At 40.1% G+C, this 15,380-nt stretch overlaps 2 protein-coding genes across 2 annotated transcripts in view; both read left to right on the forward strand.

The window, feature by feature from the left end:
* Positions 1-15,380, forward strand: part of LOC141772283 (polyhomeotic-like protein 2) — a 52,574-nt gene that overhangs the window by 4,323 nt on the left and 32,871 nt on the right. The window lies entirely within an intron of this gene.
* On the forward strand, positions 8,093-10,475 carry LOC141772280 (tripartite motif-containing protein 16-like). The gene has a single exon (XM_074643102.1). It carries the CDS (start codon positions 8,240-8,242, stop codon positions 9,914-9,916), a length of 1,677 nt encoding a protein of 558 aa, XP_074499203.1. The 5' UTR covers positions 8,093-8,239; the 3' UTR covers positions 9,917-10,475.

Consider the following 15,380-nt stretch of genomic DNA (forward strand, 5'->3'; position numbering starts at 1 on the left):
TATACATTTGTATTATTGTCTACCCCAGGGATGTCCAAACCTTTTTCACTGAGGGCCACATACAGAAAAATATACGAAAGGCTGGGCCACTCACTAGAGGTGAGGTATATCGCCTCACCTCTAGGGTTTTAAAATTAACAAAATTAATCAAATGAGGTAAATTATGCTTGATATTTGAATATGCTTAAAGAAAAAAAAAACATCCTACATCAGAACTTTCCATTAATGTGTTTTCATTTATTTTGTTACAAAAAGGGTTGGCAGCTCATTCTCAAAACAGCAGCCTGAGATTGTTTCTTAGTCAGGATGGTGATCCCCTTTCACAGCTCTGTATACAGGGAGACAATAAGGGGAAAAGGGGATGGGTATATTAATAATAAGTTATTGGGGTTGTTAACAAATCAACTAACGTTTTTGATAAAATGTTATCAACTTTAATTGACTGAATTTATTAAGTAATTGGGCTTTTGAACACATGAATACTGTGTAATATATTTTAACTCACCTATAATGGGAACAGCGCTGCACTTAGTGGGAGCAGTGATGCTGCGCTTTGGACTGAAGGATGGCTGGCAGGTCGGGAGTAAGTTTGGTGGTTGAGATGTGGAGGACATCACAGAGATGGCTGTCGGTCATTTTGGTTCTCAGTCTGCTTTTGTTCAGAGTTAACAGAGAAAATGTTTGCTCATGTATGTTGAGCCGAACAGACTCATCATTCGTTTTGCGTGGCGTCGCATCAGAGGAAACTTGGCCTCTTCCAAGCTCCGGTAGAAGTCGGGTAGGGGGAGAAGCTGATGCTGATTCTTCAGAGAATCATCACACTGCATTTCGATGAGCTCTAATTGCAGACTCTCTTCCACTTCTTCTGCATCCATCAGGAAGGGAGTCGAGAACAGCTTGATTTCTTTCTCAATGGCAGGAAAATCTTGGAAGCGCTGACTGAATTCTGTCATGAGAGATGTGATAACAGACACATATTTTCCCTTTTTAGCAGAAAGGTTGACCTCTGGAAAAGCAACTTTGACTTCGGACAGCGTGGGGAAGTGCGCAACATTGAAGTTACGTAGCTGTGTCTCAAAGAGACGAAGCTTCACACAGAATGCTTTCATGTGTGCGGAAAGTTGTGGCACAAGCTGGTCTTTGCCTTGCAGGCTCTTGTTCAGTGTGTTGAGATGACCAGTAAGATCAACTAGAAATGCCAGGTCTGCCAACCATAGAGGGTCACTCAGTTCATGAAGAGGTCGGTCCTTCTCTTTCAAAAACTGATCAATTTCTGATCTCAGGGAATAAAACCGCTGCAGCACGGAGCCGCGACTGAGCCAGCGCACTTCAGAATGATAAAGTAGGTCCCCGTATTCAGCATCAACATCAGATAGGAAAGCTTGAAATTCCCTGTGATGGAGCCCTCGTGCTCGAATTATGTCGACAGTTTTCACAACTGTGTTCATCACATCGCCAAGCTGGACTGTCTTGGCACAGAGGGCTTCTTGGTGGATGATACAGTGCATCTTAACAGCCTCACCTCCACTCTCTCGCACCTTGGCGCACACCATAGAGGCCATTCCTTTGCGCTCGCCCGTCATAGCTGGAGCCCCATCGGTTGTAACTCCACACAGCTTGTCCCATTTAAGTCCCATCTTCTCAATTGCATCTGACACAGCTTCAAACATGTCCTTACCCGTTGTTGTGCCCTTGAGACCCTTGAGATCAAGCAGCTCCTCCGTAATGCAAAAGTTATCGTCAACTCCCCGCAAAACAATGAACAGCTGTGCGGTGTCTGTGGTATCTGTGCTCTCATCACATGCAATCGAGTAAAAATGAAAAGCACAAGCTTTATGTGACACTTGATGCTTTAAGTTAGCTGACAAGTCTTCGATTCGCCGCACAACTGTGTTTCTGGACGCGCTCACGCTGTTGAATTCATGCATCTTTTCCGGGCACATTATTCCTGCGACTTTAGTGAGGCTCTGTTTTATGAAGTCCCCATCTGAGAAAGGTTTCCCGTGTCGTGCTATGAGTTGAGCTACTTCGTAGCTAGCTATTGTAACATTTTCTTGTGTTTTGTTAGCACGGAAAAAATACTGTTGTTGAGCTAGCAGGCTAGCTGCCATTAGCTTTACTTTCTCTTCTCGCCCAACACCAGTGTAGGACGTGTAGGTCTGATGTTTGGTTTCGTAGTGTCTTCGTACATTATACTCTTTCGTCACTGCAACAGTTTCATTGCAAATCAAACAGACACACTTCCCCTTGACCTCTATGAAAAAATATTCATTTTCCCAACGTGTCTGAAATTTTCTGCACTCACTTGCTATCTTGCGTTTCTTTGGTTCTGCCATTTTTGGTCATCAGTGGCAAACCTTTTCTTTGATTAATTGTGTTTTGCAGGGAATCTGCCTTGTTGAAGGCAGTAGCTCCATCTAGTGGTGAAATTAAGAACTACAATACACTCAAGCGCAAGTTTTATGTGTGGGCCACATGCCATTATATTTTTAGAATTTGCTGCGGGCCAATTAAAAATGAACCACGGGCCGCAGTTGGCCCGCGGGCCGTAGTTTGCACACCCCTGGTCTACCCGTTCTGCTTAATTTTCTATCTCAGCTATCAATGTTTTTTCTTTCTCCAAACGATTTTGAATTTTTCTGGAGCTGCATTGAATGCCTTGTCCCCTTAGGGTGCATTTAAAACCATCACATATAATCAAATGATCCGCTGTATCATTATTCACTACAAAGAAATCTTTTATGAATTTGTTTGTTGTATCTATAAACTCTTTATCCTTCAATAGCTTCTGATTTAATTTCCAGTATCCTGGACCCCTATGAAACGTTTCGGTACAAATGCTCAAGGTTATAAGATGATGATCTGACCTAAATCTCTCTTTAATCTCAACTTTATTAATTTTTGGAGTCAATGAAAATGATGTTAAGAAATAATCTATTCTGCTTGCCTGATTTCCTCATCTCCATGTATATCTTGTTTGCTTTGGATTCTGCAATCTCCATATGTCAATCAAATCTTGTGAGTTCATGATGCCAGAAACAGCATTATATGCTCTAGAATGGTAATTCTTAGTTTGTATGCCTTTTCGATACAGATCTACATCCAACACAGTGTTGTAGTCTCCTGTCATTATCATATTTCTATCATGTAGTCTTTTTTCTTCCAACATATTGAATATATCTTGAAAGAAGAGTGGGTCGTCAGAATTAGGTGCGTACAGATTTACTAATTCAAATTCTAGGCTATCCACTAATATATCTTGTATAATATATCTACCTGCTTGATGTGTTATTGTATCTTTGACCACAATATCTACTTCCTTTTTATACATTATCATTACACCTTTAGAATTTGAGCATCCATGTGAAAAGCATAAATTACCCCCATTCTGTTTTCCATTTAATCTCATACAGTTGGGTAGAGTGAGTCTCTTGCAAACAAAATATATCATAGTTTTTATCTGTAAGCCAACTAAAAAAGTGTCCCCTTTTCTTCCTATCAGCTAAACCGTTACAGTTGAAGCTTGATATTACTAACTTGGACATATTTGATCTTCAGTGGATTCTATACTTTCCTGATTCTTGAAAAAAAGGAAGGAAATAGTAATAGTGACACCAAAACAAAAGGAATGGGCTGAAAAAAAAAACATACGAAAAGCAAAAACAACTAAGGTAATACAATAAAGTAAATTAAAAAAAATAAAATACAGAAAACAGAAGCATATAACGTAGGATCATATTTGGATCCCTCGAGTAAACTGACATAAGATGGGGATGCTCAGCCTGAGCTCGCCTTGCTTGATTATAAAAGGGGCACCTTAAGTCTGATTTTCTTAATTGAAGGTGGTTTAAATAATGCAATTTGCTTTGCTACACTAAGCTATTCCCTTCTCCCCTCTTCTCATTGCCCACTCCTGGACACACCTACCAACCCAGCTTCCCGCTTTCGCTTATTTCCTGATTCCTTCATCCTCTGCTAATATATTTCCCATTGTCATATTTTTCTCCCTTGTAAATGGCGTCTTAGAGAAAAATTTTACAATAATAAAACATCCAATCCCAATGTATGAGAACAAAACTAAGAACAAAAATCACCAATGCAGAAAAAAAATATTTCCTTTAAATAGGGATCAAAAAAATACAAGACCACTTCGCAATTCTATCAAAGAGAACGGAAGGTGTTTCTAGTAGTATACAATAAATTAAAATTTCACAAGCCAGATGTAAAAGGGGGAAGTAGCACCATGAAGAAGACTGGGACCTAAGAAATGTAGCCTACTGCGCAAAAAAAGTGTCTATATACATACAGTAGCTTGTGGAGGACGATGGTGCAGCAGCTTATTTTTCCCATGGGCGATAGATGAGCCAGCCGCTCGGTAAGCATCCAGTATGGCCTTCCTGTCGGTTTAACGAAGTAACCTGAATATAACTGGTCTAGGTTTGTTATCACCTGAGGATTTGGTGTACATCCTATGGGCCTGCTCCATCTCCATCACCCCTCTTGCCGACAGCGCCGGGAGCCATATAGGGAGTTCGTGCTGGAGGAAACCAATGATGTCACTGCCCTCCTCTCCTTCAACTAGGAAGATTAATCTTAAATTGGATCTGTGTGAATAATCCTCCTGTTCAGCAACCCGTTCTTCTATGTTTTGGATTTTCCCTTTGTTTAGTTGAGAGACCTCACGCTGTGCACGTACAGTTGGTCGGACTGTATGATATCGGTTCTTTTGGAGAGCGCTGTGAGCGAGTTAGACAGGCCGTGAAACTCGCTCTCCATTCTGGAGACGGTAGTCTTTAAACTGCTCATTTCTGTCTGGATTGCAGTGACAGCAACTCTTGTAGCACAAACATCTTGACGGATTTCAGTCAGAGAGTCCTTTAAGTCAGCAATAGCTCCGGAGATATTGATCAGATGAGAGGTAACAGAGACATCCTCCAGAGGGACAGACACTTTGCATGCCGGCGTCTGTGTGTGGTTGCTCGGGGGTTGTGCAATATCAGCGTGGTCCGAGTCCAATATAGAGAACTTGGCTTTCTTATCATCTTGAATTAACGTGGGAGAAGGCGATGCAGGCTCCATCGAGTCACAGCTTCGTTTGGAAGAGTTATCCATTAATCCCAATGTAAGTTTTGAAATTTCTGTTACATTGGGAACACCATTAAATCAGCATAAAAAGTTTGCAAGGAGAGCTCCAGACTTACGCCGCCGTCTTACTCAGTGACCCGGAAGTCCATTCAAGTGATATTCTGAAATTGAAGTATTTTGTTGCTTTGGTATTTTTCAGCAATTCATAGATTTTGTGACAGTTTATTTTGATAGTTCTACTAACCGACTGTCAGACAGCTGTTTTAATCAGTAAAAGAAAATTGAACTGAATTTGAGGATGAGTCAGAGAAATATGGAGCCATCACCAAGAAGTATTTTAATACTAAAAACTTAAATGTTTTCAAATGTGGAGCAGGTTTTAACTGAGGCTACGTTGTAAAATGAAGAAACAGAGGCTATGTTCCAAATCACATACTGTAGGGACCTCACGAGACAAAGAGCCTTGGCCTACATGGGAAACCAGAAGCCTGATCACAGCAGGGGACCCAACGGTCAACTCTGAAATTCTCTCACCTACATGCGAGATTTCATGTTGAATCCAAAACAAGGACTCCCATTGGATGAGGCTAACAGGAAATGTGGGGTCTTTCCGGTGAAACGCCCACTATTCTCACAGGAGATATAGGCACGCTCACCTGAATCTCACCCCTTTCCACTGCGACTCACGTTGCTCCAGGAGGTACCCAACGCTGCGGCGTTCACCTAAGACCGAGCCACATTTTCTGACCTCGCTGGACGAGTTAAGATAGTGTTGTGTCCATCAGACTTTGAGATCATCATACCTGCAGAAGAGAACCAGCCCCCGTCTTCAGAAGGAAGACGACCAGGACCCATCATCAAAGGAAACGAGCGCACCGCCTTTTCCTTCATCTCTGGCTGCTTTCCCCTCCGCTGCCACCCGGAGGTCCAGCCTGCCGTTCATCAGCTGACGAGCACCATAACGGCCCGTTATTGTCCGAGCCAGCGCGACGCCGCCGGACCAATTAACGACGATCCACACCACTATCGCTCCGAAGAAGCGATTCAAGTAAGAGGCTTGTGTCTGGGCAGAGACTAGTGAGATTGTGTATTCCAATAAGTTAATAACTATTGTTGATTTATACTAAACGTACGGACCGCCGAGTCCGTCTGTTTGTTTTGTTTATTTAACTTGCTTTGCTTTGGTTTGCTTGTTTATTTTGCTTTGTTTACTATTGCTGACCGTCTGATTACTGTGTGCTCCTTGTGTTAGCTCCTGCTAAACGTGAAGATCTGTAGCTGTAGTTTATTATTGAAAGACCAGTGCACGGCTGACTAACGTGAGTTTGCCTGCCGAGCATCTGAGTAATAATAACCCAGCTAGTACATCTCTCGTGCGGCAGTTAGGATTCCTGCTGCTGCGGTGTTTACTGTTTTGACTGTGATACTGTTTTAAGGCTCTCCTCGCCTTTCTTTCCTCCACTTCTACCACACACAAACAAACACTTTGCCGACACGCGGGATCCCCGTCCCGTTCGTACGCAGTCGGTAATTTCCGTGGCGCTACCGCCACCAGAGCAACTCCTCCCTCGTGACGTAACCGCGTACGTGGTGACGCCGCCTCGGGGTTTCCCTTGCTCCTCCCACACACGCACACACGTAGATACGCCTCCTCACGTTCCCACCTTACTGATCACGCGGGACTTTAACATCCCGTTTGGGCGTGGTCTGTAACGTTCGAGCAACCCCCTCCCTCGCGTGACGTCACCACGTCCACCGCGGGCGTCCTTTGCTCCTCCCACACCGCACACACACATAGACACGCCTCCTCACATAGGCTCACCCCATTACCTTACAGGACACGTGGGGGTCACACCTCCGTTCGTGCGTGATCTGTAACGTTCGAGCAACCCCTCCCTCACGTGACGTAGCCACTTACGTGGTGACGTCCACTTAGGGCGTCCTTTGCTCCTCCCACACCACACACACACATAGACACTCCTCCTTCACACCTAAACACATACACATTTGCATTCACACACACATCTCTCTCTTACACACACACATCTCTCTCTCCCGCACACACATTTTCTTTTGCTTTTGTGTTTTGTTTAATTCTAGTTTAGTGCTTAGAGCTGCGTTGTAGACCATCCATTTGTTTATTAAAAGTGTTGTTAATTAGTAATTACTGCTGTAATAACTGTTGATTTAGATTGATGTTGTTAGAGTGTTTATTGTTGATTGAGATCACTATATTAAAATAAATGGTCTTATTTTAAATAGCAGTTGTCTGTGTTTATTGTGCATTCATATTGTAATAACGGCTGGTTATGAGAGTTAGTGCTCGGATTCACCCTTCACCGTTCATCTCCTAAGTGTAAAGTAGTGCTTAAATACTGGCATTTTGAGTGAACAATCCCTTTATGAGACTGGATTAACGTTTTGGTTATTGGTCCCTGATTCCAGGGTGGTGCCCCGTTCATTATTAATGTTGATTAATAATTCTTATTAAAAATAATAATTCTATGAATATTATTTATTAAATTAGCTAATAACCAAACCTGTTCCATTTGTAAATCCCTTACAATACTTTTTACTTTTGGTACATACTGAAGCTGTCCTTACAAAGTACGCACTGTTGCATGCAGTATTGAGACATACTACTTCGCCTTGACCTTTGACCCTCTTGCTCATATATCTGCTGCACAGAGGATTGTGGGTCAGAACAGCCAGAAAAGCGTGCTTACTTGCATTCTGCAAAATGCGACCAGATGTAGTAGGACATCCTGGTATTTTTGGCATACTGCATTTGACATACTATGTATTGGAACATACTAAATCTTTTTCTGTCATACTAAATAGTATGGTAGTGTGGGTACTGGAACGCACAGAGTTCAAATTCACAAGCTCCGCTTCCTGGAATGAATCATAGCTTGATAACCCCTCCCTCCTCCTCCTGCTCTCAAACACAGACTGCTCCACGATGTTGGCATATTTCCTTGTTCTCTCCCCTTCAGATCTACAGTTTGAAGATGGGTGTAACCAACATGGTGGTGAAGTGCAAGAGCTGACACGCCCCATTCACTGCATAACACATGTTGATTAGATCAGAGCTCAAACTAGTTTCAGTTATAGGGAAGTGAAACTCAGACAGTCGTCGTCACTGAGAGGTGAAATGGCGCAGAAAGGAGTTCAGCTGGATCGGGAAACCTTCTCTTGTTCCATCTGTCTGGATCTACTGAAGGATCCGGTGGCTACTCCCTGTGGACACAGCTACTGTATGAACTGTATTAAAAGCTTCTGGGATGGAGAGGATGAGAAGAAGATCCACAGCTGCCCTCAGTGTAGGCAGACCTTCACACAGAGGCCTGTCCTGCTGAAAAACACCATGTTAGCAGTTTTAGTGGAGGAACTGAAGAAGACTGGACTCCAAGCTGCTCCTGCTGATCACTGCTATGCTGGACCTGAAGATGTGGCCTGTGATTTCTGCACTGGGAGGAAACTGAAAGCCTTCAAGTCCTGTCTGGTGTGTCTGGTCTCTTACTGTGAGAAACACCTCCAGCCTCATTACGATGTAGCTCAATTAAAGAAACACAAGCTGGTGGAGCCCTCCAAGAAGCTCCAGGAGAACATCTGCTCTCGTCACGACGAGGTGATGAAGATGTTCTGTCGTACTGATCAGCAGTGTATCTGTTATCTCTGCTCTGTGGATGAACATAAAGGCCATGACACCGTCTCAGCTGCAGCAGAAAGGACTGAGAGGCAGAGAGAGCTGGAGGTGAGTCGACTCAACATCCAGCAGAGGATCCAGGACAGAGAGAAAGATGTGAAGCTGCTCCAACAGGAGGTGGAGGCTGTCAATCGCTCTGCTGACAAAGCAGTGGAGGACAGTGAGAAGATCTTCACCGAGCTGATCCGTCTCATGGAGAAAAGAAGCTGTGATGTGAAGCAGCAGGTCAGATCCCAGCAGAAAACCCAAGTGAGTCGAGTCAAAGAGCTTCAGGAGAAGCTGGAGCAGGAGATCACTGAGCTGAAGAGGAGAGACGCTGAGATGAAGCTGCTCTCACATACAGAGGATCACATCCAGTTTCTACTCAACTGCCCCTCACTGTCACCACTCACTGAATCTACAACCAGCATCAATATCCGTCCTCTGAGCTACTTTGAGGACGTGACGGCGGCTGTGTCAGAAGTCAGAGATAAACTACAGGACGTTCTGAGAGAGAAATGGACAAACATCTCACAGACAGTGACTGAAGTGGATGTTTTACTGTCACAACCAGAGCCCAAGACCAGAGCTGGGTTCTTAAAATATTCACGAGAAATCACACTGGATCCAAACACAGCACACACAAAGCTGTTATTATCTGAGGGGAAAAGAAAAGCAACATTAAAGCAACAAAATCAGTCTTATTCTAGTCACCCAGACAGATTCACTGGATGTCGTCAGGTCCTGAGTAGAGAGAGTCTGACTGGACGTTGTTACTGGGAGATGGAGAGGAGAGGGAGAGGAGTTCATGTAGCAGTCGCATACAAGAGTATCAGTAGAGTAGGGGGGTGGTGGACGAATGAAAGTGTGTTTGGATTCAATGACAAATCTTGGGCGTTAGATTGTAAACAAAACAGTTCTAGATTTTTGTACAACAATGTCGAAACCCCCGTCTCAGGTCCTCAGTCCTCCAGAGTAGGAGTGTACCTGGATCACAGTGCAGGTATTCTGTCCTTCTACAGCGTCTCTGAAACCATGACTCTCCTCCAAAGAGTCCAGACCACATTCACTGAGCCTCTCCATGCTGGACTTAGGCTTCATTACGATTTTGGAGACTCTGCTGAGTTCTGTAAACTGAAATAGACAGAAGTCATTTAAGGGTTCAATTCTGTGTTTTAACTCTTAAACTCATGTTGTCTCCATGTTTGTTGCTGAGAGCTGATTGTTGTGTCATTTCTTCACTGCACAGAGATCAGCTGTCAATCAAACATTATGGCGGTACTTTGACATCTTCTCATCAGTTGTTCTGTAAATGTTTGAGTGTCTTCAGGTGGCGCTCCTTCCTGTGTCTGTTTCACTGCTCATGATGATGTTTGTTCACCTGAACTGATATTTCTCTGCATGAATATGTAAACTTCTCTGTGCTCTAAAAGATATTTTGTTCTTTCCGCTTTGTATTGACATTTATTTGTTTGGCAGACCTATGAGCTTTATAAACCTGTAATTATCATGATCATAATCAATAAGGAGATCCTTCATTATTCTCGTTCACATCGCTGAGATTCTGGTCAAACAAACTGATTGTGTTGATGAAGTGAATCTGAACATGAGATCATTGAACAAGAGTCATTTAACAGACTTTACTGATGGGATGTGTGAACAAACTGAAGGTTTATATAATCAATAAACAATATGAACAAAGTATTTTCTTCCTGTCTTCATTCCAGGGTATCATACAAAGCTGATGGAGGAAATGTGAAACTAATATGAGAGAATAACTGAGGCAGTTTTTCCTCCTGAAACAACACAAAGTCCAGTGTTCATGTTTAGAGTCAGTCAGTCTCTGTCCTTTCAAATAAAACAGTTTGTCACAGAGAAATGAGCAGAGTTTTCTATCAACTGCTGCTTTTTTTCTCTTTATTTCTTTGTGCACTTAGTCAATAAAGAGGATTTATTACACAGACTTAAAAACTGTTAAAATAGTAAAACTTAATTAGGTCAAGTTTGGGTGTGAGGAGGTTTTGTTAAGTCCTGACACACATGAGACAACAGATATTGTGTAGATGATTCTCCACATTTGGTTACAAATTTTTCAATGTTGTTTAATCACAATTCAAGACATAAGAAAAAATGTAACCAAAGCTCACATTCCCAAATACTATTTACAACCTGAGAGCTGATGTTATAATAATATTTGTAAAGTGGAAACTCCTCTCTACTATCTTTCCCGTGTGACCTGAATGCAGCATCAGTGTTACAGGGTGTGACTCCTGTGAACAAACTGACATAGTGTGATATTACATAGATTTAAATGTCTCTTTACTGATGTTGTTTGAAGCTGCCAAAGGCTCAGTGAAGTTTTGACATGTCTTCCTGCAGTGAACATCACAGCAGGTTAACAAGAGAAATGTGAAACCTGATGCACAACACAAGAGGGCGCCCTCATCCTGCTAACCAGGGATGTAGTGGAGGTGAAAGCACCTCTACTCAGTTTGTCTGCATGTTTTAAACCATGTTTTTAAGCCCATCAGAAACGTTCTAATGTCTCATACATCATGGTCAGGGGTGTGGGACTTCTGTTAGTCAAAGTGAATTCTCCTTTTTTAGTTAAAAAAACACCAGAAATGAGTGATTTTCCTGGTGGTAGTTTGGCTTGTGTCCCTCACTAACCGAGGCGCTTACTCCATTTCACTTTTAAAAAACCTCACCTGTGTTATTAATGTTTTAACACTGTTCTAGTGTATTTTCTACTAACTTTACTTTTTTTTCTGCCAGCTACTGAAGTTCAGGTTGACCACAGTGTGTTCGGGTTGTGTGTCAGAAGGTTATTCTAATATTGATGCTTTTTTTGTGAAGAGTTGTGTCGATAGCACTGATCAATAAATATCAGTAGTGGAGGTTAAAGCACCTCAACTCAGTTTGTCTACAGTTCAGTTAAGAACATTTTTTTAGTCTGATAAAGACCTTACTAGTAAAAGTGCATTGTGTCATACATCATGGTAAATGGTGTCAACTCGATATTAGTTCTTTAGTTATAGTTATTTAGTGAGGAACCATACTGTCACTGATTTAATGCACCACCCTGCCAGCACGCTCTGTGACCCAAATCAAACACACCGAGATGTTGCAGACCAAGGTTATTTATAAGGTTATTTTATTTATGAGGCAAAATAATGCTTGTTGCACCCGCTGTGGTGTCCATAGACTTATTCATAGTTTGTTATTTTTGTTTAATTGTCTGAGTTTTGTCTTTTTTTCTGATTAATTCTGAAAAGGCTGCTCTGAGGAAGGCTGTTGTTTAGATATAATTGATGCTGCAAAGTGCGTCAATAGAGATTTAATTTAATTGTTGGTTTGGACATCAGTGCTCTGTGGTGTGATGTTGTTTCACTAGTGTGTACATTGACTTTTAATGCAATTTATTTTGTAGCCTAAAGGCGTAACAGTAGTATTGAGAACTTTGATCAACAAATTAACTGCAGAAGCAGCTGATCTGGTTCAATCATGTCTTTCTGGATTCAGAGTTGCAGCAAAAAACTTGTTTGATGATATTTGTTTAAACCCATCTGAAGCTTGAAAAGCTGTTTTTTTTATTTTTTTATTTAAGGTTAAAGGAATACATACACATTCTTGTAAAGGGACATACAGACAGCAGCAACAACATATATAAACAAAAAAAAAAGAAACATAAGAAAAAGAAAAGAGAAAAAAAAATTACTACCCGTTGTAATAGTGCAGGGTCAAGAGATAAGTTCATATTCATATACATACAACCAACCTCATAATATATATATATATATATATACAGTATATACATACAGTATATACATATGTCTATATCTACACACGCATTCATATACATATCCACTTAGACATATTCGCTTACGCAATTATCTATTCTATTATACAGACAAAAAAAGGACATATTTACATCTCTTTAGTTGACCTTCATCGACATTATTTATTTATTAATTTTGTTTAACTCCAATCCTCACCCTGACTCAAAGTATCCCACCCAAGCTCAAAAATGATATTCTGTTTTTTATTTCTATTAACCTCCTTCTCAAGAACCCACTGATGTTTCAAAAATATTTTGAAACGTTCAGTGTTTAATTGCTGTCTTTTTATAGCTTTAAATATAAAAGCTTTCCCCATCATAATGATGATGTTGTTCAGGTCTTTTCCTTTTTCATCATCCCTTAAATCACCAAACATTATAGATAAAGGACAACTATAGAAATTTGATTTATAGACTGAGATCCACTTTTCAACTTTAATCCAAAATATGCAACTTCCTTACAATACCAAAATAAATGAATGTCTGACTCCTCTTCCTCCTCACAGAATCTACATAAGTCACATTGTTGGATGTCCCATTTTTTTAGCATTCTCTTAGTAGGTAAGAATTTGTAGATTAGTTTTAGTTGTAACATTCTAATGGAGACATTAAAAGAGGTTGTGTAAATACATGCATATACTTTCCTCCGTGGGATACATTTGTCTAACAAATCCTCCCATTTTGACTGGATAGCTACTGGTGCAGCAGAAATGTGTTTAAGTTGCATGTATAACTGATATATTTTCTTGTTTATTTTTCTCTTATTCATTCATGTTGTGTCCTTAATGTAGGGGCAACATGCCATTTGTTTTGTACATAATGATAGCTTCCTTTTCCAGATGTGAGGTATAGCTGCACAGAGTTGATTATATGTAAAACGGTCACAAATATTACCGTATACTATATTAAATTCATCATAAGACTAGATTTCGCCCCCCACTATTCAAGAGGTCATTTATAAATAATATTCCTTTTTCAAACATTGATTCAATAAAGATAGGTTGATCATTAATCAAAATAATTCTATTGTACCACAACACTTGGCTCTGGATTTCATAACTTAACTCTGGTTGATGATATTGGTATTGAAACCAACTGACTATGGCTGTCAAGTCAAACTGAAGTTTCGGAAAATTAAGATTTATAAATATTAATAAATAGAAATTAATAAATAGAAATTAAGAAAATAATATAAATAGAAAAATAGAAAAGAAATAAATCAGAAAGTAATTTGTAAATTAATAAGTCCAGTAGCAAAACTGAGTGCTCAGTGAGTAAAGCAGAGGGAGGGAAGTAATTAATCAAATTACGCCCGGAGTTTATAAAAGCAACACTCCTCAGTGTCACAGGGAAAAGGGTCCTGAAAATATAGCAGAGCGCTAAGCTATCAGGACTTTCATTCAAACCAGGACTGCAATCTGCAGTAAAACTATGTGCGAAAAGAACAGCTACAAAGTGTGAGAGGCAGCCGGTAAGGATACTGAATCACTTTGAGAGAGTGTTTTCCTGGCGAGATCACTGTTGCTGGTGTTTTAGTCCGTCTGTTTGTGCCGGTGGTTGACTTTGTTTGTGGTGGATCGTTTGTTTGGTGCTGCCGATTGTTTGTTTTGAGTGTCCGGTGGATGATGCGGTGAGAGGCACGGTGAATTGTGGGGGCTTATGGGAAATGTAGTTTAGGATTGCTACGTGATTTGATATGAACTCAAAAGTAATTATGAAATATAAGATACTTTGTGCTTAATTAAATAATTAAAAATAGTAATTAAATAAAATAATATAATGCACATATGTATGTATATGTATATGTGTGTGTGTGGATATATGTGTATATATATGTGTATATATATATATATATATATGTATGTATGTATGTATATATATACATATATATATTACATATATATATATATATATATATATATGTATGTATGTATGTATATATATACATATATATATTACCTTTATGTTAAGCCTTATTTGTATTTGACATGAGACATTTAATGGGAGTGTGTGTATTAACTTAAATAAGGAGTAATGAATTTTGCATAGTCTCTCTTTGTTCTTATTTATACTTATTTTGTAATAATGTGAATATTTTCTTTTCTGTATTTTTTCTATTTGAAAGGTTTTTCACCTAACGCCTAATGGCTAATGGCTAATCACTAAATGGAATGGATAATAATTCCAAAGTGAAATGAACCTGCAACTCAACCTAAAAAATAAAGGAGAGGAAAAGGAAAAGCTGTTTCATTGAGTGGATTCCAGTTAAAATCTTACAGTGGATGTTTCAGTCTCTTTCAAGTTTGGGACTGCACATAAACCGAACAAGAACTTGACAATGGCCTCTTCCAATAAGTATGGAAATGACTTTCTCTTTAATATAGTGAACTGAAAAGCAGTTAACTGGAGGTAAGGATAGAGTTCTTTGTGGAACAGAAGATGAGCAGACCTCAATAATTTTGCTGAAAACCACTGCGTATTTAAGATACATTTTTGGTATAAGAGATGCTTTTAGTGCAAAGTTGAGTGCCTTAAGGTTTAACAATATAAGTCCACCGTGTTTGTAATCATTACACATATATAAGCTCTTTTAATTTGGTCAGGCTTCCCACCCCATAAAAAAATGTAACACATTTTGTTCATATTTTTTAAACAGCTCCTCTCCTGGGGAAGGTAATGACATGAGGATATAGATAAACTGAGGAATCACTAAGGAATTTCTCACTGTTATTTTTCCATATAAAGTTAGATTAGTCATTCCCCAAACTT

This window comes from Sebastes fasciatus, chromosome 8 (genome assembly GCF_043250625.1).
Source record: "Sebastes fasciatus isolate fSebFas1 chromosome 8, fSebFas1.pri, whole genome shotgun sequence".
Taxonomy (NCBI): Eukaryota; Metazoa; Chordata; class Actinopteri; order Perciformes; family Sebastidae; genus Sebastes; species Sebastes fasciatus.

Excerpts from the sequence above, each read along its gene's own strand:
- LOC141772280 (XM_074643102.1), top strand. The coding sequence starts at position 8,240 with ATGGCGCAGAAAGGAGTTCAGCTGGATCGGGAAACCTTCTCTTGTTCC.